This window comes from Amblyomma mixtum, chromosome 9, assembly GCF_055824585.1.
Source record: "Amblyomma mixtum isolate Tamu chromosome 9, ASM5582458v1, whole genome shotgun sequence".
Classification (NCBI taxonomy): Eukaryota; Metazoa; Arthropoda; class Arachnida; order Ixodida; family Ixodidae; genus Amblyomma; species Amblyomma mixtum.
Window position 1 is genome coordinate 11,572,715 of NC_143020.1, and position 24,740 is coordinate 11,597,454.

Genomic DNA, 24,740 nt, shown 5'->3' on the forward strand with positions numbered 1-24,740 from the left:
TCGACGCGCTGCTTTTCAGTACCGTATGCAGTCCCGCGTCGCTGGACTACTGTGCCGTGGTCCTTGCATCCTTGCCGCCGTCTCTCCGCAGGTCCTTTCTCGAACGCTGCTGTTGCCTGACCGTCGCCTTTCTCCCTGCGTTCAATCTTCTTCCTGCGCCGTCTTCCGATGGCCGCAGGATCCTGTCGACTGCGCCAGTAAAGTTTCACAGGTTCTTTCGTCTTCCTTATTGCACCAGCGGTGCCCCGCCAGAGACGGGATGGTTTCAACTCGAAGACTGAAGCTCTTCGCACCAGGAGTGCCCGTCAGAGACGGTCTTGTGTTCAGTTGAGACGCAGGGGTAAGGCGAACACTTCAAATTTTATGTACAGTATTTACAATAGATACAAGTTAAGGCACTAGACACATTAAGCAGCAAAAAGGACAAACCAAACAACAAAAAGGTGGATCTGGCTAATACTAGGGGAGGCCCCTACTCGCCGTTGCCGAAGATGCGTTGCATCTCACCTTAGCGCAGAACCCCGCTTCCAGCTCCGGGGCCCGGTTTTAAAGCCCTAAAGGCCCGGCCCACATTTCGTGGCTTCCAATCATGTTGTGCTCTCAACATGATTGGTTCTTCAAGGGCATGGCCAGCCCTCCGGCTTCAACAAGGTAAAACCACCCTCTCTACCACTAAATAAACATAAAAACAAACACAAATACACATTCGTGCCAGAACGTGCGCGAATCGGTTCTGCGGGGCGGGTGGACACCCGTACTTCCCGGCGCGTTCGCGAGCGGCCGCGTTCCAAGAAAGGAGACGCTCCGCTTTGAGTGCCCCCGCGAACGCTACCGATCCCTTACATACAGTATATATACCCATCGAGAGCGGAACACTATCTTGCCCGATGAGGCTTTTTTTGGGCAGAGTCTGTGGGCCCGCAACCCATCTCAGAAGTGCCCGACAGGTCGCGTTCGAATCTGGGGTCGATCTAGAACCGAATTGCTCGTTGAAACTTGCTTCAAGTTTCAACGAGCAATTCGGTTCTGGCACGAATGTGTATTCGTTCTGGCACGAATGTGTATTCGTGGTGTATTCGTGTGTAATGTGGTTCTGGCACGAATGTGTATTCGTTCTGGCACGAATGTGTATTTGTTGATAGTTGAACTATCAACCAACAGATACACGGGCGTCTAAGAGAGCCGGTCGGCTTTGCAGTCAGGCTCTTTTTCGCTGGCATATTCGGGCCCGGAAATGCCCAAGGCGCCTTTGCCGGCATAATGCTATCACGTTCTCCGCAAGTAGTGTAAATAAGCGGTGATTGCCCTCCTGCTAGAAGTTACCGTAAACGAAAGGACGGCAGGAAAGGGAGTTTTCACTGTTCCCTGAAACGTCATTTCGAGGCCTAGGTTGTTCCACAGTAGCTTGCAGTGTAATGAAAATAAACTGTAGAAGAACTGCAGATTGGGCTAGTTGGTGTAGATTCATAGTGATGGTTCAACAGCGCAAACACACACAGACCAAGAAGGAGACAAGACACACACAGCGCTGAACTTACAACTGATTTTTTATTAGGAAGAAGTATGTCATAATATACACACACGAAAACAACACACATGAAAAAACAGCGCACATGCGCAATGTCAACAATCTCATAGAAGTAAAAAAGGTAAAAACCGCTTTACAAGCACGTGTGTATCCACAGATCCACTATCCACTGGGTAGCATTTTCATTTCCCTTAGAGATAATGTTACAGATGGCGCACTCACGCGCCATCTGTAACATTATCTCTAAGGGAAATGAAAATGCTACACAGTGGATAGTGGATCTGTGGATACACACGTGCTTGTAAAGCGGTTTTTACCTTTTTTACTTCTATGAGATTGTTGACATTGCGCATGTGCGCTGTTTTTTCATGTGTGTTGTTTTCGTGTGTGTATATTATGACATACTTCTTCCTAATAAAAAATCAGTTGTAAGTTCAGCGCTGTGTGTGTCTTGTCTCCTTCTTGGTCTGTGTGTGTTTGCGCTGTTGAACCATCACTATAATGAAAATATGCTTACGCGGAATACCCATTTGTTAGAATTTAAGTATATGTTTGACGAATTAATTGTGTATTTGCTAAACTATACTTGAAATACATTGTTAACACCAAAATTTCCCGAAATTCGATTTCGAGCATTAGATTGTTCAACGGCAACTTGAAGTGGGCTGCAAATATGCTAATGTGGGGACTGCCAGTTTGCTAAAATTTAAGTATTCTTTGGACGAATTTATTGCTTATTTACGGAAGTAAAGGCGCGGCCATAAGTAAACGGAGCACGCTATTGCGTTCCAAGTGCAATTACTCTTTCTCCATTGGTAATAAAGAAGCATTGTTTGTCTACAAGAAGGTCCAGCAACCTCCTCTACCAGCATGCGCGCACCACTGCTGGAAATTTCAATAAGATGACGCGTGAAAAATAATCGAAGACAGTTGCGACCTCCGTTTACTTTTTTCCGCGCCTGTACACTTCAAATACATTTACAACACTCAAATGGAATTTCCCAAAACGTGATTTCGAGCCCTCGACTGTTCAACGGCAGCTAGAAGTGTGCTGCAGATACGTTTGAAAATACTGCCCATTTGTTAGCATTCAAAAATACTTCGGATGAATTAATTTGATATTTAAGAAAGTGCACTTTTAATATATTGACAAGATGCTTAAACTGGATAGATATTATTTCACGTATTTGAAAAGTGCTGGAAGTATGCTCTAAGTGAGGTATTATTGGCATATTTTAAGAATATATTTCGAATACCTACCATGAAATTTCAAGAACGCATTTCCTACATATTTTTAGTGCATTCATTAACACAAAATATGTTTAAAATGCAATTTAAATAACACAGCGTATATTCCAAACCTATTAGTTTTCAGTAACGGTAGTAATGGAGTCTCATTTCAGGGTGAAAAGAATCATTTACCGAAAATGTTAATCAACCTTGCTTTTGTTTGCTCTCCAGGAGTTAATACTTTTGTGTTTTTGTTTATCTTTTTGTTCCCACCTCCGTTTTCTTGATCGCGTTTCATGTGTCCCTGGTAGTACATGCATCATGAGCAACTTCTTTTCGCACCTTTTTGCACATTTCAGGCAGTATGGTCCGCTGCAGCGGTCAATTCTGTTTCGCTCTTGCAGTTTGACAATGAGCTTGTGTTCTCATTGCATTGTCAAAACCACTGCATGGACGTGATATACAACCTGCGGCAAACGTTGAAGGGCACTTATTTCGACATTATTTTGTGACTGTCAACAGCACACCAGTCTGACAGCCCAGATGGAATGCTCGTTGCCTGTGTCCCCTGTAGCGAAGATTCAGATTTTAATGCCTTTGACCATGTAATAAACTTCTCACATTGACGAAGCACTCAGGCTTAAGCCTAGAGCCCTTCAATCAACCGGCCTGCCGAAAATCTTTGTGCTTTTCTGTTGTTGTGCTGTTGTGTTGCTTTTCCGCATTCAGTGACTTCATGCTGAACATAGCACAAGAGCCGTCACTGTGCAATGTTGAACAAAACGTCTTTCATCGCGTCTGCGTCGGTACGATGTATCTTCTATAATGTCCTTCGGAAGGCAGACGTTGGATGCTAAGCCTAATAGATGAATAAACTTAGACTAACTCGAAGTATCAGCGACCTTTAGTTCACGAGGCTTGTTACTGTGATCTACACAAATTTTTTCGCCTCAGATAAGAAAGCATCTTCCTCCGGTCTTCTTTTGCTGTGCGGACCGTGCACAGGCACTACCATCTATTTCAGACAACCTTAATTCTTTCCTGGAGACCCTCCATTTTTGTGGAAAGCTAGCGTAGATTAAGCTGAAAGAAAGCAGCCTCGAATTGACTCTGTGTTTTCTAGTTCTCTGAACCACAGGGTCGTATCAACTTCCGTAACCAGTTCGAACGGTTTGTGTCGCTGGCCACCCTGTGAGATCAAGCGATTCGAAAACCTTGGATGCTGTAAAGTTTCAATCAATTTGACGCTACTTGTTCCGAACAGTTCCGAAATCGCTGAGGGAACTAGCGGGCCCTTCTAGTCCAACCAGTAGGAAGCTTCGTGGGCGGAGACTCCTTCAGGTGTGCTTCAGGGCCCTTGTAGGGTCTCCCTATTAAGAAGGACTCTCTACTCCAAAAGGCCCTGGACACAGCAAGGACTCCACAATTTCCGAAGCTGTTCAAAATGACCAGGGAAGCTTGCAATAACACCACCTGCCGGGGTAGTTGGTTGCGATCCATATGTATCAGCAGCGCGAACACAACAGAGAAAGAAGGAGGAAAAGATAGTACAGCGCTCGGTACTATCTTCTCCTTGTTCTTCCTGTGTTGTGTTCGCGCTGCTGATACATATGGAGCTTCCAAGCTCTTGCAAACCATACAAACGGAAGCCTCGTGGACCAGAGATTGCCACAGATCTCTTTTAAGACCCGACCTGTGGTGTCCCTAGAATGACGGACCCTTTGTTCAATAGATGTGAACAAAGATGGGATTAAGCATTTTCTCAAGAGGTGCTATAAGGGCTAGGGGAGCTTCCAGGCATCTGTAATCCGGTCAGTACGAAGCCTCATCCGCCAAAGGATGTTATGATCCTTCGTATTCTAGGGCCTGCCGTGGGGTGTCTCTAATGCGAAAGACCCTCTGAGTCGTGAAACTACTAGTGTGGAATAGAAAGCATTGAAATGCCACAGATTTTTCAGCGTCGTTCAAAAAGTTTCGAGTGAAGCGTGGACGCAGACTTTAAAACGCGGCTGGTTGCTTAAGCTTCCTGCGTAACTCTAGCTTACTTGTCTGGTCTGTGGACAGCCTCCGGCACCTCCGCGTTGTGAGCCTTGAAAAACCTCGAGGGCGAGAGCTATGTCACGAAGCTAAGCGTGCGTGGCTCAACGCCAAGAGTTCATGCAATGTTGCGCAGCAGGGGAATCCTCGACCAAATATGATACTCAGGGGATTTACGAAGTATTGAGATTAACCTCGCCGTTTGTGCGCATTCGTCGTGCAGAATGACGTCAAAAGGGATGGAGTCCCTCAGGAGAATTTACTGATAATCGCTTAGCGTTGATAGGGGTTTCCGGCGGTGCACAGTGACCCTGCGCCCCGGAGATAGGTGGGAGACTGACCCCCTAGTGTGGCTGTCGGGGTACTAACTTCGGGCACTCGGACTTCACCCCATGCTGCACTGGGGGAGGTTGCCAAGCTCCGCATCCCGCCGCTAAAGGCGGAGTTGTTCCTCCGTCGCTTGCGCTTGTGCTTACAGGAATGAGAGAAAATTCAAAGCTCTGAGGCGAAACATATGGCGGCCGATTGCACAATAGCAGATGACGATGGACTTATAGGAACAGAGAGTGTATTTAATCTTTCAGGAAATGATGCTGCCGAGGGATGAACCTACGCTAAAACTGGCAATTCACGAGGGGTTGAGCTCCCTTAAAAAAATGCCACTAAGCCCGAACGGCATCGGCCAGCCATCTGGTAGGGTAATATGAGAGAAAACGTTCGATGCCGCTTCGAAAGGAGCGCGTAGTTGGCTGTCTCACGGCCCATATATATAAATGACGTCGCTCTCATTTCACGGCGGAAGCTGTTAAGAGCACTTTTCTGGTTCTCGCATCGATGTTCTATTACTAGTAGTAGCGGTGGTCAACGTAACCGTGTAGTTAATGAAGAGGGAACAACCGGAAGTGAACTTACCGTGGAAGGAGGAGGCCATGAAGGGAACGGAGGAAAGTGTGGCCGGAGAACGGTTACCACCGGAACCATCCGGAGATCGTTAACCGTGGAAGGAGTAGGGTGCGGACAGAGTGAGGCATGCAAAACCCGAGGATGGCGCCCAAGCTGTAGAAAAATCGCTCAAGATGTGAATGCGGCTAGATCGATCAAAAGCCCATTCAGATGCCCCGACAATATTTTCTTGGTGCCCACTGCAGCTCTGGGAGATCGCTGTTTGACCGGCGGTCAACAACCCTACATCACACCAGGTAAACCGCTCTATCCTAAAGAAAAATACTCAGGACAGTACAAAATGCGGCGTATGAAAGCAAATAACTCAACATGAACACTGCCAAAAGAGCTCTGAGCTTTCTATATTCTTCTCACACTTTTTTTCCTGATGGTGTTTTTAATATCTATAGGAATTATAGGGACAGCTAAATTTGGCACCAGCACATTCAATATAGATGTAACACCGAAAACAACCCTAGAAACGCGTCCAAGAACGGCTTAAAATATGCTCCAACACTGGCTTAACGTCGCAGCTCCCTCGGTGTCCAGCCTCTCGCTGCGTACCACATCGCGGAACGACCGTTGCTCTGACCAGGAAATCCACGAGGCGCGCGCTGTGCTGCTCGCCGCCGTGGACAGGGTGGGCGCCATAGTAAGCGAGATCGTCTCGGTGCCAAGCGTGTCCGCAAATGGGTACACACTGTGCAACGGCACCCTGTCACCGCAGCGCCTGACCGACGTCAACGTGACCGCCGAGCATGCCGTCTGCGAGGAGAACGTGCGGCACTTCCCCTTCGTCATCGCCGTGAGCACGGTAAGGAGATGTAACTGGGGCCTTATTCTAAAGCTGTCCATTTTGCATTGTCCATTTCACAGCGGTATGGTCCTCTCAAGCTTCTCTGTGAAGCAAACCGGCTATCGGGTGGTTGGCGACCGGATCTCAATATTGCTGTCATTGGCTTGAATATGCTCCAATATGCAGCAGATGGTGAGGTGCATCGCCGCGCTATGTCAACAGCAGGGGACCACACCTGACCGCTGTCTGCCTTTGGCTGCGATGTGCAAGCAATGGTGATTACCTGTCAACGACCACCGAATGTACGGTTCGCTTCCCACAGAAGCTTGAAAGCTGCGAGTATATCTGAGTGACCAGTGAGAGAGGCTAGAAATAGACGTAATGTGGCCAATAGAAAATGAACAGCTTATAGAAAACGGCCCCGGGTCTCCATATGAAAATAACCATTTGACTTGTTTGTACCGTTTGTATCCCTGTTTGTCGGCCTCCTTTCTTGTATTACTCTAAATTACCTGAATGTCAGCCCACTGGTAAAGTGTTGATCGAAAAATGATGCTGTCTTTCTCTATCGAAAAAAGAATAACCTATGTTTTTCAGGCCTTTAAACTTTTTACTCTCCCATGGCAACTGGCATATTATGCCCCTCTATGACGTATTGCCTATCCTCGCGCTCATCGACTACATGGTGTTCAAAAAAGTTCGAATTCGCTTCATAGTTTTTCTCAACACATGACTTGCTTACAAGCGCCGCTAAACGGGAGAACTTATGGAGGGAAATGCAAAGGCATCGGCTTAACATGGGACTGATCAAGCAGTGCGAAAAATCTCGTTATACCTTAAGCGCATTTTCAAAGTACTTATAATAATTACTCTGAATAATAATGAGAAGAAGAAACTTCATTGTTGCTCTGAAAATGCTTATTGGTGGGAGCAATGTGGGTTGCTCCGGACTTCCTTCCTCTAGTTCAGGGCCCGCACAGAGACAGCTGCCGCACAGGCTCGGTGTGCAACGGTCCGGTCGCCGTTGACCTGCTCGTCAGTGAATAATTAATTCCCTGCCTATCTTGCGCTTCATTACGGAGTGGCGTCTGACTACTGCGTTAGCAAACACTTAATCTCTGAAATGAACGGCGGCGCAACAAGGACACTCAACAAGAGAGGGGACACCACATGCGGACACGTTAAGTGTGCGCATGTGGTTAAGTGTCCTCTCTTGTTAAGTGTCCTTGTTGCGCCGCCGTTCATTTCATCATGCACCAACTCGCCCCTCAGGCCATTCTTCTGACTTAATCTCTGCTATACACCATGTTTAACCCATCAATTTTGTGCAAACCTCTGCCAGTTGTCGTCATCTTCAGAGATCCTACTAGTTCAGCTTTTCCCGGAAGCGGCTGTCGTTGCTGCCGTAATTGTCTCCGTTCGTGCCTCTCCGTACATCGTCTATTCACGCCTTTTAACTATTCTCAATAAAGAAGTTATTTGTGGATTCTAGGATTATTTCCAAGGAAAGTACAAAAAACTGTGGATAATGTAGCGGGTTCACTATATATTCTCGATTTTTTTTACCAGGCTGTATAACATGTCAAGTTTATTTTGAGCCACGTGATTTCGACACAGAGCACAAATATAGGCATAACACTTTTAATTGGAACACAAATATTTCTTCATTCTATCTTTGTAGGCTCCTTTTCATACTTTCTACAGTAAAGTAATAGTAAACCTCATTAACAGAATACTGCCTAATTATGTTTACTAGATTTTGGGCAATATCCGGGGATAGTAAGCCTAACTCGATCATAGCAATAGAATTTTTACTAAGGCTACTCAACGAGCTCTGATTGAATGTAGCCATCAGGGTGTTGCGAACTGATGCCTTGCGCGAAACGGACGATTGCTCATTATGGCAGTCTTACCAGAGTAGATCATGAGAGTTTTCCTCATGTTTGATTGAAAACATGTCATTAAAATGGGTTTGGGCTATGTACCTTCCGCTCATCTATCTTCACATTATTCGACTACGGCTTTATTTAGAGTAATCTATAATCTGCCGCACCTCATTGAGTCACATATGTTGTATGTTGCGGCCAGCCGAAGAATCAGCCGCGATGAACGGAAACAGACAGCAATAACATAACAGCAACCATAATATAACAATAACAAGAGATGATGTAATTGCCGCTGGCCGAGCGCAAGGGCTCCTTCCTCGCGCCACTGCCAGCTTCGTCGTCTTCGTCACATTATGTTCTGACTTTTGCACTGTTGCTGAACCGCGATGACCGCATTTTACCATTGTCCTCTCAGATAGACTTCTCCACATAGCACAGTTTATAAACTCTACTTTGTGCGTATTTTGGACTGACAAAATAAATAATCGTTCTATCCTTGCATGCGTTCAACTAAGAAGCCGGGTCTCTTTGGACGCCTTCAGAGTAGTGCAATTTGACGCCTTTGACAGCTTCTACTATCTGCGAAATTGAGATCGTTTGAGAGACAGATAACAACTAATGTGTTCGGGCCTTGCTGTACCCTTGGGTGGCAATATTAATCATGTTTAAATGAGAAAGACCCGGACCAGGCAAGCGCACAGGGGGATGGAATAAAGGCCGGGGCGGGGATATTTATTTAACCAATTTCCTCAATTCCCTGTGGTCATCTACTGCCGGAGACGATTATAATATTGACATATATTTCGAGATATATTTCTATAAAGAGAGTACCGAGGGCAGAACTGAAGTTCTGGGTAGAATTTAAGGTTTAAATCGTCAAAGAAAGGCAGAGCAAAAACGTGGGTTGCACCATGGTGTGTTTACACTTCACGCTGGCGATGCCAATGTCAGTGTTGCCGCGGAAAAGGCGTTTTTAATAATATGTTATCCTAACGATAGTATATTTAAAACAACCTTAGTACTCTCAACTACAGCGCTAACGAAGTATTTACATCTTTTATAACATCTCTCAATACAGCCTCAAAACGTGGCGTAAGTGAAGCGGTAGTCGTCGTGTTCATAGAACTGCATAGAGATATTAGACTATAATTGCTTATCGTGTCCCTGACACAAACCTTTGCAGACGCCGCCAACCTTGGCAAAAATGTACTATCATATGAAAAAAAAATTAATTGTGTTGCTGCATTTCTCAGTGTGAAGACGTTTCGAATGATCTAAGAAAATATAGCCGATAAAAGTCCGGAAACAGTGCTCTCAGATGAAAGATAAGAGAACTCCGTTATGTGAGTCCCATTTCAAGCGCCATCTTTTGTTGATGCCTGGTATTGCATTCGCCTTCTATTGCATAATTTTGAAACTAAATCTCGCGCCATTGTGGGAAATGTCACATGTAACATATTCAGCTCTGATACGTTTTTCTGTCTTGTTTACTTTCGCTGACAGGCTTAAGGTCTCTTGCTTCTTTTTCTTCTATTTTCACTGGTATGAACTTCTTTTGGCGAGTGGTACGAGCTAGAGACGTTCACATGTTCTTTCCAGTTTGGTCATTAGCCAACATGCCGGTCCTAGTTCCGTCATCGTTCATCTCCATTTGCTTTTCTTATCACCGAACCCAGTCAGCTGCTTACTAGCAAAAGCACATAGCTGAATATAGTGGCGAGAAGGAATGTCAATTCAAGGATGCAGGTTGTCCTGTTGCCCCGTTATTTTTTTTTCTATCTGTTTCAGCGACCCGACTTCACTCTGTCGAGCCCGATGTAGCTTGCGTACATATTCATAACATAATATTATGCGCACAGAGAATGAGAAAAACAACCAATAAAAAAAAATAGACCGGACCTCAACTGCGTGCTTATTAAAAAACAACGTAGTTTTTACGCGCTGGCTCTACCACTCATCCCACATGAAAAACAGTTAAACGGTATCGAAGTAATAAAATTCTCGGCCCCAAAAAGCTCACAAAGACACCTATTTCCATTACGTTTGCAATGCGATGCCCCCGGTAAATGTCGATGTGGCTATATAGAATTTTGTTCCATTCTTTAATGGATGTGCTTGCCGAACCATACGAGTCTATCTGCAGGCATCCTGGGAGCTGACCGATGTTTCCCCCAAAGCGTCTAGAGGCGGCGACACAAAGCAATGATGATACATTAAAATGTACAGTATATGTTATTTATTTTTTTATGCATGTTCCTACCGCGCCGTTAGGCATTACAGTACGACAGGATATAGTTCAAAAAGAAATAAAATGACAAATCTAGCAAATATCACAATCCCTCTTGACAGTGCACAATTGCACCACTGCAGTATGCATTTTTACAACTCATAACTCGGCAAACATAGGACAGCCATTCACCTTACATACTACTTTAAAACAAATAATGAAAAAGTGGACTCCCAGGGAAATAAATCCCTAATAGTTCAATGATAAAAAGAAAGTCTGATGACATAAGTTTCGATCATGGGAATTCCGTGACCAGTGACTCATTTTTTTCCCGATGATTCTTTTCATGCTACCGCATTAGGAACGTAAGCTGAAAAAGCCGCAAGGACTGACAACTATGGAACCTTTCCTTTTATTTCCGTACACAGGACGACTTTGCACTCAGGCTAATCTGATTGATCACTCAAGCAACATTCAAATTCATCTATTCAGGTTAAATCGCTAATTGCGGTATTAAGTAGGCGTGTCCAGATTATATCTGGAAAACACCTGCTAACTGAATAGCCGAAAGAAGTGACCACATCGCCCGTTCGTTTAGGTTTTTTAAAGCGAGAGATATTACGTTCCCTACTACAGCGTGTTTTCTGTAGGTCCACGGTAAAGTCCTCTGCAAGCAGTCGCAAAACAAAAATTATCGGGTGCACTTCAGTCTCCTTATGTGCTCAAACGTGAAAGTTGTGCGCGGTCCGCTATTTGAGCCATTTTCTGGGCCAGCGCCGTACATCCGAAACGGAGGAAATTTTCTGGTTGCTTGATTGCGACATCTCTAGTTACCATGCTCACAAATACTCGTGTAGGCCCCAGTACATATCTCGAGGATCCGCTTTTAAGAGCTGTGCATTCACCAGACGCGCCTTTAATCAGTTTCAAACATCCAAGTGTCATGGCGGAGTGGTAGCATCCCCGTCTGGCACGGCGGTGGCCCGGTTGCGATTCCCAAATAGATCCCAATTTTATTTGCTTATTATTTAAGTCACCACACAAGTTATGACTTACACTTAGTGCAGACGCTTTTGCAGGCCGCCTCTGTCTGCCATTTCCGTCCATACCACTAATGAGCCAAGAAAGGCTTTCGCCCTAAAAACGAGCCTAGCTTGATTCGACTACCCAGTTTTCAGCAATATGGCGAGCTATCCAGCAATATGACGGGCTATTCGTTCCACCACGGGAACAGACGCACACCAGAACAGCTTTTATTGGAAATATACGTCGTTATTCGGTTCCAGATGACACCGCATGGCTTTGCTGCAGCTAAGGCCTCGTCAATTTTCCTTAGCTGAGGGATGAGGTCCGAGCTCAGGATCACAGACTTCTTATTTTGGAGCGGTTTCCAAGCGCCACCTTTGCCTTGGAGAGAGTCTTGCACGCTGCTCCCGGATATTTAGTTCTTTGTGTCCTTTAGTGTGTTATAACAACTCTCCGTTTCCCCGTAAGTATTCCCCGTAAGATGCAGATGCCTATCATCATCTCCGTCACGAAGCGCTCAGTCCATCAAAGCTCCAGCTCGGCAGCGTGTGTGCCGTCATTACAAAGTACGGAAGCGTGAGCCGGTGCCGGTGCTCACGCGTCAGCGTGAGCGTGTCGGTGCCCTAAAATATTTTATGCGGGTAGTGAAATTCCATCCTTGAAGTATTTTGGGGCTGCGCTTTTGGAATCCCTGAGGACCTTAGATTGCGCAGAAGCCAGAGCCAAAGCAACGATATCTCATCCCCTTCCTCTGCACTGTGAACAGGAAGGGAACCATCTGTTAGAATTTTGTGTGTCTGATCATCGAGAATTGCAGTGATGTGCCGCGCATCCTTATATTCGGCAGCATCAACGAAGTGCAACCCGGATAGTCGGTTTTTGAAGCGAGATCTGTTAATGGCACCATCATTGGCAAAAGTAAGAGACCCCCTCCAGGTTCCGACCTGTGCCACTCGGCATGTCTGCGCCCCTGGAGGTGGCGGAAGGTGCGCGGAAGGGGGGGGGGGGGGTCTGTTATTTTTGTCCATGATGGTACATTCGCCACTACGGCGAAGAACTCAGCGATAGCAGTATCTGCTGTCCGAACTGTTCACACTCACAGCTTCGCACTTCACACTTAATTCACACCACAGTTCAAGGCATAAGCCTCCTATCTGCCGCGGCCAGAGTGCTTTTCTGCTCATGGCTTTATGTTGTTATGAAACCAGAGGCGCTGCAGCAGTTTTACAGTGGGTGCAGACATGGACCATACCGTAAGAGAAGCGACAAAGGGCTGAACTAGAAAGAGATTTAAAACGCTGACAACGTTTACGCTGAACTTATAGTTCTTGCCAAATGCTTAGGTTTGCTCTGTTCTCGTGTTTGTCATACTGTTGCATGTTTAGCTGTATCGCGATTTTGCTAGTGTTTCTCCCCTGTAAGCGCACCTAATTTATTTTAGTAGTGTTCAAATTTAGCCCCGTGTATTTTGTGGTGGTCTTACAGTTCCTTACGCTCGTCTTTTTATTGAATTTCTACTGTAGTCGTCACACCAATGCTATCTTGGTGTCGACAGGACCGATGGTGTTCCTAACAAATGAATAGACCTACAGCTTATTTTCCGAGTGACGCTACGAGCGCAAAACTTGAAATTTTTTTGCGTTCAGTTCTCTGAATGCGTCTCACTTGTTTTTTTATGCGAAGCATACTACTTTAGCTACCACTTCAGCCCTTCGCCGTGGTTGTGCGCCTCCAAATCACGTGATGCATGACGTCACACCACGTGACACGATGACGTCACGAAAGTGGAGAAACGGGGGCCCACCTCGCGCCGTCGCTGTGGTTGTGCGCCTCCAAATCACGTGACACGATGATGCCACACCACGTGACACGATGACGTCACGGCAGTGGAGAAACGGGGGCCCACCTCGCGCCGTCGCTGTGGTTGTGCGCATGGAGGAAAAAAAACTGAGGAGGGAGCGTCCGGCGACAACCTTGAAGCCTAGTCTTAACAAGTAAAGATATAGCAAAAAAAAGAAAGTGTGTCCCCCCGTGATCGCACCACGTGATAGCGTGCGGTAAAGTCTAGCCCCGCTGCGCGCGCGCATGCGCCGATTAGCGCGGCAGCCTAACTGTAGATCAACTTCCTTGCGGTAGACGCCCGCGCCGCGGGTCGCGCATACGCGCGCACTAAAACATACCGGGATCAAAACATAAAGGACCGGCTCGGAGAGCGAAAAACTGAGGGAGAAAACGACTTCGAAACACTCGGCTTGCGAACGCTGGCCGCGTGACGTCATACTCCCTCCTTAGATTTTTTTCCTCCATGGTTGTGCGCCTCCAAATCACGTGATACATGACGTCACACCACGTGACACGATGACGTCACGACAGTGGAGAAACGGGGGCCCACCTCGCGCCGTCGCTGTGGTTGTGCGCCTCCAAATTACGCGACACGATGATGCTTCGCATTCTCCAGGCTGAACCAAGTTAAGTCTGAGCCATTTTTTTCCCCTGTCATAGTAGAACGCCCAGATGAAAGGCATCAACGAGTACCACTACGCGGGCAACAACATAACGACGCCCGAGGCGCGCGGTCGGTTGGGAGTCACTTTCACAGGGGTATCGTTCAACGGCAAGCTCAACCAGCATCTGGGCGGAAGTCAAGGTGAAGGTTCTTCCAGGCCGGAAGTGATGGGTGTGGAAGACACTCTTAGAGAGTACCCCTGGTTTTCGGGCGTAGCTACCGGCCCCCTGATCCCGCAGAGAAACGGGCTGCACTACTTCGACATGATGCAGGCGCCCGATCGCAGCTCCGTGCCGGTCTTTGCCAAGTTGCCTGAGACGCACGTGCTCCTCGCGCTCAAGGATGCGCTAGGAGCAGAGTAGCCGCCGATATCGGAAAGATACTCAAGGCACGCTGCAAATTGAAATGTCTTTGCACCCTCTGCCTGTCCTGAATGGAAGTGGTCTTTTATTCATTTATTTTCAGCCATACACTTGCAGAAGGAGCTCACCCTGGCCCTGAATGTAGTTTATAGGGCAACTGTGTGCAAAGAGTCGATTTTGCGTCATAGCAGAGGGAAACAAAACGATGAAAAAAAGCTATGGGGCACTTTAGCAGCCTAAAGTGCGCTAGGCTGCCACGCTACTTCGACTACTTCGCGCTACTTCGACTGCCAATGACTGCCTATGGTGCCTCGCGCGAGTCTGCTCTGGCTGGCTCACGGCAGCAATTCGTTTCCTGTCACTACGACCAATAAATCAGTCGATGCATCCACCATCCCGGCCTCATAATAGTTGACGCGACAGAGTGGTGTCGTCGGACGACAGCCAGAACACTCGCACAACGCCGACGGCAACGCCTCCTACCTGCTCGGTGATGGCCCGTCTGGTGACGTCTCCACGCTGTCCGTTCGCTTTCCACCGTTCTGGGCTGCTTATCCTCAGCTGTGGAACTATTGCCCGCATCATCTCCCAGACGCAAAAGTTTCGTCACGTCCCTGCGTCGCTCCCATCCGAGCTTGCCGGTGAGGTCCGCGATCTCATGCTAAAGCCACCCGCCTCGGCACCCTTAAGGCCGTTGTACGATCGCTTTTGAGCGGATCCGCCAGGCAGGCGGACTGGCGGACCGAACGACCAGACAATAGGCATTCACCCCGTTCGGCGGGCGGGAGGAAAGTTAGTGAACTTCAACTTTGGGGCTGACGAGCAAACCCCCTGGCGACCGAATCGCAGCGATTGGCTGCTTTTTACGTGACCTAGGCATCCGCTTCTGCCGGGACAAGATGGCCGTCCGTCGACTGAACTGGGGAGCGAGGCATAGGTCGTGGCTGTAGTGGTGGCAGCTATGCCGCGAGGCATACTATATTGACCACATGCTGATATTACGAGTGTTCAGAGTGACAGCGAACTTCTCCGCGTGCAGCAGCGGCGAGCAGCGACAGTTTCCCGAGTTGAAATCGACGCTGATGTAGTTGACAGAGCGCCTCTTCAAACCGACGCAAGACCTACGCGTTGGCGGTGTCACGAAGTGTTTATATGGAGCTGTTTGTGGTTGCTGCAAGCGTTCCTAATTCCTGCGAGGATCATCACGCACAGCGGCGAGCAACAGCTGCTCACGGTGAACTTCTGAGCGTGCATGACCTGCCTAGCACAGTGACTAGTGTCCGCGTAGTGAAAGTGATTGCGATCGACGCGAGTTCTTTTACGTCAAGGCAGTGAAATGTGCACCTTCGAGAGCTCACTACGCACGTCGTGCTTTCCGAATGCTGAAATGAACGTGGCGTTTTGCAGCTAGTCGCATTCGTGGCGATGGTTGCAGTGATCGCGACCGAAGCGTGCACAGGACGTTGTTACTGGCTACGCATTCCTTACCATTTTGTTCGCGATTCGTGTTGGCACTGTGCTTGATAATTGCCGTGTGTGCGACGTGACGCGACGCGAGCTTGGCTGCACGGCCGTAGGACTGTTTTGCTGCGACAACAGCGATGTCGCCATCCTTCTGCGCTTTGGTGCTCCATTCAGTACGTTTTGTGATGATGGGTGCTCGGTTTACGACTCGCCGGAGAAACTGTGTAACCTCTGTGAAAACATCGGTGCAGTGCAAATGTATCTTCTGGAGCGTCATTTCTTTTTATTTCCTGCTGGCTGTGCGCACATTTGCCTGCCATAAACATATCGGCGTGATGAATGGGTGATTGAACACTTCCTCTAGCCATTTCGGTTTAGGTTGTAACAACATGGTATTACGCGATTACAAACAGGAATCATTGCCGCTTTTAAATCACGACTGATTGATAGTGTACAAATCTCTAATATGTGCCAACTCATAAGTCTGTTTTTCATGAGCATTTCAATTGATGTAGCGCAGAAAAAAAAAAGTGTGGCAGCAGCTTATGCAATCAAAACTGTCCACAGAGCAAGTTGAGCATAACGAGTCTTGATGAAAAAGGAGAAAAAAATATTGAGAAAACCTTTGCCGTTGCTTTTTTTCTCTTTTTGCTTAGCAGTGTTAAGTTAATATTGACAAATGCTTGGCAGTATTCAGTTTAAGTGGGATTTTGGTTTCCACTGCAATCAGAAAAATACAGTGGTCTTGAAGCACCTCATATGCAATGACAGTGTCTGTTGTTGATTTTGCTCATGGTCCTTTTCGATCCGGAGATCAGTGGTACCAAACTGGATCTGTTCGCAATGCTATTGTTGCAGAGCTGCTCACAAAATCCGCTTTATTGGTGCTATCCGGTTGTTCAGCGGCGCTTCCTGGGCCAGCCGCAGCAGTTTGTTTAACAAGACATTCTCGAAGCTTTGAGCAGATCTCGTCGATGCACTTGCATATGTCTGTCTACTACCGCCTTCATTTGCCTGTGACTGCTTGCTCAGACATGACTACTTGCAGACTGCATAATAAGCCCTCTGGAGCTGGTAAAGCTACGCTAGGAACAAATACGATGTTAACAACATCACTGCACAGGGTAGCAATTCTTGCTCTGTCGTCGTCCCTTAGCACAGTTTCGACATGCCAACTTGCTACCGGTGCACCCCACAGTACGCTATGATCAAGTTCTGTGAAATTTACAGAAAGCAACAACGGGAAAAGAAGCAGGTTGTATAGGCATATCTAGTGCATGCTGTATAGATAGCTTCCTGCCTTATTATAGCCTGGCTCCTCTGTTTTTAACCCTTCATCACCCAGCACCTATGGCCCTATTTGTGTTATTGGCATGTGCTGCAGATCACCAAACACATTTCATACTCTTGACCCTGCTAGATTGTTTTGGTTCATTAAGTTGTTTGATTCAAATCGGCAACCTTTTAGAAGACACTTCTGCAATAGCCAACTTTTTCTTGTTCTTCACGACATGTACCTTGACTGCAACATCCCCCTATGATGCTTTTGTTCTTTGCTTTGAAAAAGCATGCGATTCCCCTATTTTTGTGAAGCTGGTCTTCTCGTGCTTTAACTTGCATCCAATAGCTCTAAACTGGATCCAAGCTTAAACAGCCAGCCTTCGGCAGATTTCCCTTGCCAATTCTCATGTATCTTGCCTTTTCCTGCAATCTCGGACGTCCGCAAAGGCACTCCTTTGGGCTTCAGCTTTTTATTACTTGCATTATTACCGTCCCTTCAGTGTTTTGTCCCATGCCTTCACTGACAGCCATATGGGTCTGCCATATTGCAATCAATACCAGCATTTCAGTTCTCCAAAACAACAATTAGCATGCCCTGCGTTGGCCTGTTTGCTAATGTTACTAAGAATACACTATTATTTTTTTATTGTCATTTTGCCAACTTATTAGGCCTTCCGATAAAGGTATATTCACTGCATACCGGTTCAAATACCTAATAATCCTCATACACCCACCCACAACCAATGATATTTACACTCGGGGTGTCCTTAGTATCACCGTCTTCCAAGTTGCTTGCGTTCAAATCTCCTGTGGGGCATTAGCTTGTGTATTCGAATGGCACATGCCACAAAACCTAACTTAACTGGAATCCTGGAATGAGTTCAGACCTGAGGCACTTGTTTTATTCTCTCAGACTATTTTTGAAGCTCCAGTGTAACAGCACTAAAAGTGAATCTTCAAATTTCTACATGTCGTGCGGAAACTGCAGATTTTTTTAAACTGTTCATTGTCACATAACCAACTAATCTGTTCTGAGTCATGGTTCCTTCTGCACTAGTCGCACAAGCAGTCTTGTGCCTCAGTTAGCGCATGCCACTGCATTTCAAGATTCATTTTTGTTTTTGCCACAAAAGGCTGGAATGGCCTTCCAACTCACAGGGCTTACTAACCTCTTGTCCTTTGAGCTAGTCACTGCAGAAATCCATGCAGGAAATGATGATGTTCATCCACTGAATTAGGTAAATCCCCCAAGGTGAAGATTTGTGATAAGGGAGTAATTACTCATTAGCGTCCACTCAAGTGAAGCCATAAGGCTACAAAGAAAACCTACAAAGTTTTCCTTTGTAGCGGTATGGCTGTACTTGGATGCTAACGGTTAATTACTTCTTAGTAGTATAAATTAGTACTGTTCAGGTATAATAAATGTTAAAATAAGTTATTGTAATGAAGTGCTTAGCCACTTGCTCAGCTCAGGAAACCAATACAATGCTATCTTATGTGTTAGAACTATCCTCACAATCTATTTCAAGTAATATTGGGGCATATTTACACAACAGTTTTGTCGGACGGTATACAGTTGCATTTAGGCTAACTTGCACACTGCACAAGCTAGGTCTAGCCAGCTAAACTCGTGCACTGAAAAGCTAAGCATGCATTACTGTGCCTATCTTTGTCAGTCTTTCCTTGGCGCTTCTCTCTTATCGTATCTTACCAAATTTTGAGGTGGGCCATCATTTCTGACGAATCTACAAGTACTTTTCTGCCGTGTCCACGTCACCGTCGAACTGCGCCTAGGCGCGCACGCCAGACGCTAGCGCCTCAGCCGACGCGCCTGCTGCGCGTCGGTCCAGGAACGCGCTAGCTCGGCGAGACGCCACCCGCCCTTCGCGCCGGGCGCGACAGGAAGAGAATGGCAACTTCTGCCGAGGAAATGGATAGCTCTGCGGAAGATTTACCAGCACCGCCGACCACTTCAGCAACAGCTAATGGACAAGAGGACGAGACGGGCTGGAAAGTGGTGACCAGCCGGAAAACGAAGAAGAAGGAACGCGCCCCATCATCCACTGCGCAACTATCACAGAACGCAAGCGACGGCCAGGTGAGCTCTTCTCGTCCGTATCCTAACATTATGAACAGGGTGATAAGAGCCTCACGCATGCCACCCCTACCGCAAGACAACATCAAAATAGTGCTTCGCCCAAAGGGCGGCTTGAACTTACAAAAGATCGGACCTACCTTAGTGAGCAAAGCCCTCATGGAAGCAGTTGAACTTAATCCTGAGCAGACTACGGAGGACATTATATGTCCCAATATTACGCAGAACATCATGGTGGCGAGCACGCCCCTTCGAGAGAATGCAGACAAGTACGCGGATGTAAAGGCTATCCGAATAGCCGGAAAAGAGTACGCAGTCGGTGCTTACGAAACTGCCCCAAGCGACACCTGCAAAGGGGTAATCAGATACATTGACACTGCCGAAGACAACAGAACGATTGAAAGAAACATCGTAAATGACCGCAACCCCTTGGCACTAGCGGCGAAAAGAATCAAGAACACAGGATCAGTGATCATTGTGTTTGATGGCCTTCGCGTCCCGAACTTCGTTAGATATGGACCCACGCTGGTACCCTGCTACTTATATCGCAGACAAGTAGACGTATGCTACGTATGCGGCAAGCTCGGACATCGTGCGGACGTTTCCCCCGAGCCGGGCTCCACCGAATGCAGGGGCTGTGGTCTTCCTAACCCCACCTCATCCCACGTGTGCGATCCGAAATGCAAGCTGTGCGGGGGCTTGCACGCGACGGCGAACAAGGTGTGTAGGAAGCGCTATCTGATTCCATACGTAGTACGCGCTCGACGACAACGAGCGCGACTGGAGCAACAAGAGATAGCACAGCTCGTCGCAGAAGACAAGCAGCACGCGGAGCGAGGCCGATCTGTGTGCAAGACGTCGGCACGCAGCCGCTCGCGCTCTCAATCGCGGAGCCGCACAAGCAGGAGTCGTTCACAGGTGCGCTTCGGTGGAAAGAACAACGGGGGTGATGGCACGTGGGCGGACAAGGTCAGAGGCGCTACGACGACCACTCCAAAGGAAAGTGAGTCCCGCAACCCAGATAAAGAACGGATTGCTATGTTAGAACAGGAACTAAGAGAGCTAAAAGCCACTTATAATAAGCTAAAACTCGAATTAACTGAGGTAGGTAAAGCGAACAGCAGTCAACCAACGCGCACTCCCGAGCCATCGACCGATATGGAAACTCCCCAACTCGTTGATGATGAGAAAAAGGAAGAACAACGCGAAGAATGCCCGCCTCCTAAGAAGCGCGCTGTAACGCAACCGCGAATAGCCGTGCGATCAAATGTTAAGGACGCCATGGACGCCATGAGCGAAAATATGAGAATAATGCACGATAGCATGGTGCGAATGAACGAGAAAATGGACATATTTAGCACGCGAGTACAGAAAATGGAAATATATCTGAACAGTACGGTAGTACCGGCGATGGAGAGGATGAGTTCACAACACATCGGAACGCAAAGCCCACCTCGCGGCGGTCTCACTGCAAGCGAAGGGGGCTACAACGGTCAACATGGCAGTGCCAAATAAGACACGCAATCTCCGCGTCTGGCTATGGAACTGCAGGGGGATCGCCTCAAAAAGGGCGGTTCCCCCGCAGATGGTCAAATCAGAAACCGAGAAGCTACACGACATCCTGCTACAAGAAACACTCACAACCGAATTGCCCCTTACGGGCTATAAGGCCGAAGCCCACAGAAACGAGCAAGCCAGAGGCGTCGCTTTACTGATTGGAAAGAAGATCCCATACATTCGGCATGACATCCGCCACACAGCCTGCTATCTAGAACACCTCACGATCGAGATCATACCGAACAACCACGTAGGGAACAAGCATCTTCCTCACAAATCTGTACACCAGCCCTAAGGATACGAGGCAAGGGTTCAGAGGCATTCTGGGCAAGATTGCGCACATCGCCAAAGATAGTCCGCTGATTTTAGGTGGAGATTTCAACGCCCCACACCAGGCTTGGGGCTACGCGTATCCCTCTAGCAAGGGAGATCGTCTTCTCACGACAGCCTCCGATCTCGAATTCACGCTGATCACAGACCCGGAAATTCCAACGAGATGTGGCACTTCCACATGCCGAGACACCACACCGGACCTCACTTTCGTCCGGGGCCTAGAGAAATGCGCTTGGCACAACTCGAGCATCGACCTTGGCAGTGACCACTATATTATCCGAATTGATGCAGAGATACCAGGAAAGAGGCAAAGGGAGTACAAGGTAATCGATTGGGACAAATTTCGTGCAGTACGGACGCAGCGATCCAACTCATCCGGAGAAACCACAAAGCAAACGATAACGAGCTGGACCAAGCAGCTCAAAGACGACATCGTAGCCTCAGAACGAACGATTACCACGGACGTTAAGGTAGAGAGAATGGACAGTCGATTAGCGAATCTTCTCGAAGCCAAACATTCCATTCTAGCCAGGTGGAAGGGGCAACGTTTCAACAGAAGACTACGAAGGAAACTTGCCGAACTCAACAAGACCATTGAAGATTACTGCGTGGATCTCTCCCGACAACAATGGGACGAAGTCTGTAACTCCCTCAACGGCCAAATACGCAGAGGGAGTGGGTGGGGGCTCATAAAACACCTCCTCGACGAACACGGAACAAAGTCCAAAAGTATACAACTGACCAGGCTCAGTAAATTAGTACACTGCGCGAAGCAAACCACTGCTGCCGAAGTCCTTGTGGATGACCTTGCCAAACGCTACTTACCGCTTAAATCGGGGCTACCTAGTACCTTAGAAAGGAATAACTATGACGGTGCCCCAAACTCGCAGCTAGATACGGACTTCACAGAAAGCGAAGTACACTTTGCAATTCACGAACTCAACAGTAACTCTGCAGCAGGCCCTGATGGTATCACAAATCGGGCTCTCCGAAATTTAGAGGACAGCTCGGTCACGTTCCTAACGCAACAAATCAACGAAGCCTGGAAAACTGGCCATCTTCCTGCCGAATGGAAACATGCAAACACGGTCCTCATCCCAAAACCAGGCAAGCCGCTGGGCCTACAAAACCTAAGGCCCATCTTACTAACGTCCTGCCTAGGAAAGCTAGCCGAACACGTCATACTTAATAGACTATCGGAATACGTAGAAGAAAAAGAGGACTTCCCCTCCAATATGATAGGCTACAGGCCGGGTCTCTCAACGCAAGACGCTATGCTACGAATCAAAGAAAAGTCTGTTGGATCGCCCCACACGAGACACCAAGGCGCTGCTGGGATTCGACGTGGAACAAGCTTTTGACAACATCCAACATCAAGCCATTCTCAAAGCCATATCTGTCGACAATCTCGGAACACGCTTCTACCGCTACGTCAAGGCATTTCTGGAGGATCGAACGGCCACTCTCCGGATAGGCGAGCACGTCTCGGAGAGCTTTGAACTGGGCGATAAGGGAACACCACAAGGCTCAGTACTTTCACCATTCTTATTTAACTTGGCGATGACAAAGCTTTCTCGCGCACTGGGTGAAATTGCTGGTGTGGAGCACACCATATACGCAGACGATGTCACCATCTGGAGCACCGGTGGGAGCGATGAGGAATTGGAAGCTCGCATGCAAGAAGCCATCAAGGTTACCGAGGCCCATCTTGCCCCAATGGGACTTCGGTGCTCTTCCAGAAAATCGGAGCTGCTCATTTACCACCCCTCAAGACCAGGGCGCCCGTCCAACGACTGGCGCAGACACCCCACTCCATGCATAGAGTTACACGACAGGGAGGGAAATCGCATACCTGCGGCTGACAAAATACGAATTCTAGGACTAATCATCGAAAGCAACGGGTCCAACTGGGGCAATGTTGGACAGCATCACGATCAAGATTCCAAACGCGATCCGGATGTTTCGGCGCATCATGAATAGGCACAGGGGATTGAGCGAGGACAACGCCATTAGAATGGTCCACGCTTTTGTACTCTGTCACATCACATACGTGGCTGCGGTGCTCAACTGGAAAAAAGTACATCGGAAAAGGCTCGAAGTTCACATACGTCGAGCTTTCAAGACAGCGTTGGGGCTTCCCGAAAATGCCTCCACTGATCTTCTCTTACAGCTAGGAGTGGACAATACCCTTGCCGAAATCATCGAGGCACAGCACACGGCACAGATCGCACGCCTATCAAGCACTAAAGCGGGCACAGATATTCTCGTCAAGCTCGGCCTGAACACCATAGCAGAAAGGACAACGTCCTGCAGTTACCTAAAGTCGTGCGAGAAGCAATTAAAGTGTTCCCCTTCCCAAGAAACGTACACCCGATCCACAATCAAGGAAGAAGACTCGCCCGCGCCAAAGCCCTCGCTGCGGACGCGGCAAGGTTTCCAGACCAGACAGCTTTCGTGGATGCAGCGTACATACCGGGAAAGCATGCCTACTCGGTAGCAGTAGTCGACGGACACGGGCGAACGCGTAACTCACTCAAACTTTTCACGAAGAAACCAGAGGTAGCTGAACAAGCAGCGATAGCACTAGCTCTCAAAGACTCGAGCTTCACAACTGTGTACAGCGACTCTAGAGCAGCCACTCGAGCTTTCGCCAAGGGCGGAATAGACAAGACGACGCTACGAATCTTAGGCGGAAGTAACATCACCGATCACTCCATCGTATGGTTCCCGGCACACATGGGCAGCTTAGGGGGTGGCCTGCGGAATCTCAACGAGATCGCACACGAGGCGGCGCGAGGGCTCATCGGCCGCGTCCCTCCGGTTTCCCCCGCTACTCCACATATCCAGTTCAGGGATCAGTTATTCACGTGCAACGAGCTCACTAAACACTATTATCTAGGCAGACGAGCGTTTCCCCTCCCGGATAAGAAATTAACCCGCAGCCAGTCGGTCACGTTACGCTTGCTCCAAACGAACGCATACCCCAACCCCTGGCGCATGAAGCACATCGACCCAGACTACGACGGACAACATGTGTGTGACCAGTGCAGTGAACGTGTAGACTTGACCCATATGCTGTGTGGTTGTGCATCAAGTGACGCCTACGCCCAGAACAAGGAACATTGGGACAAAGTACTAAAGAGTGCTTCACTTCACGACCAGCTTCGGGCTGTCCAGGAGGCCCGCGCGGCGGCGGAGAGCTTCGGGCTCTCTGTGCCTACGTGGGAGCTGCCCTCTACACCTGGCGCCTAGCCGAGTGTCCTTCAGGACCCCTACTGTGGGAAATAAAGTTTTACCACCACCATGAACATCACTTAACAGTTAGCAATGTTCACTTTTGCTTGCTACCTTGGGAAGTGGTCATCGTTACATTCAGCCATTCTACATTTTACTGATCTGTGAAAAGAACTTTAGACATTGCTTTAAGGCTGTATCAGAGAACATATGCATATATACCTGTCACATACTTA

At 47.9% G+C, this 24,740-nt stretch overlaps 1 protein-coding gene across 1 annotated transcript in view; it reads left to right on the plus strand.

The window, feature by feature from the left end:
- Window positions 1-14,540, plus strand: part of LOC149328310 (uncharacterized) — a 66,026-nt gene extending 51,486 nt beyond the window's left edge. The window contains exons 2-3 of the mRNA XM_089558957.1: window positions 6,271-6,551; window positions 14,178-14,540. Of these exons, the coding sequence (XP_089415083.1) occupies window positions 6,271-6,551; window positions 14,178-14,540 (644 nt within the window). The remainder of the gene's footprint in view (window positions 1-6,270; window positions 6,552-14,177) is intronic.
- Window positions 14,541-24,740: the final 10,200 nt, after the last annotated feature.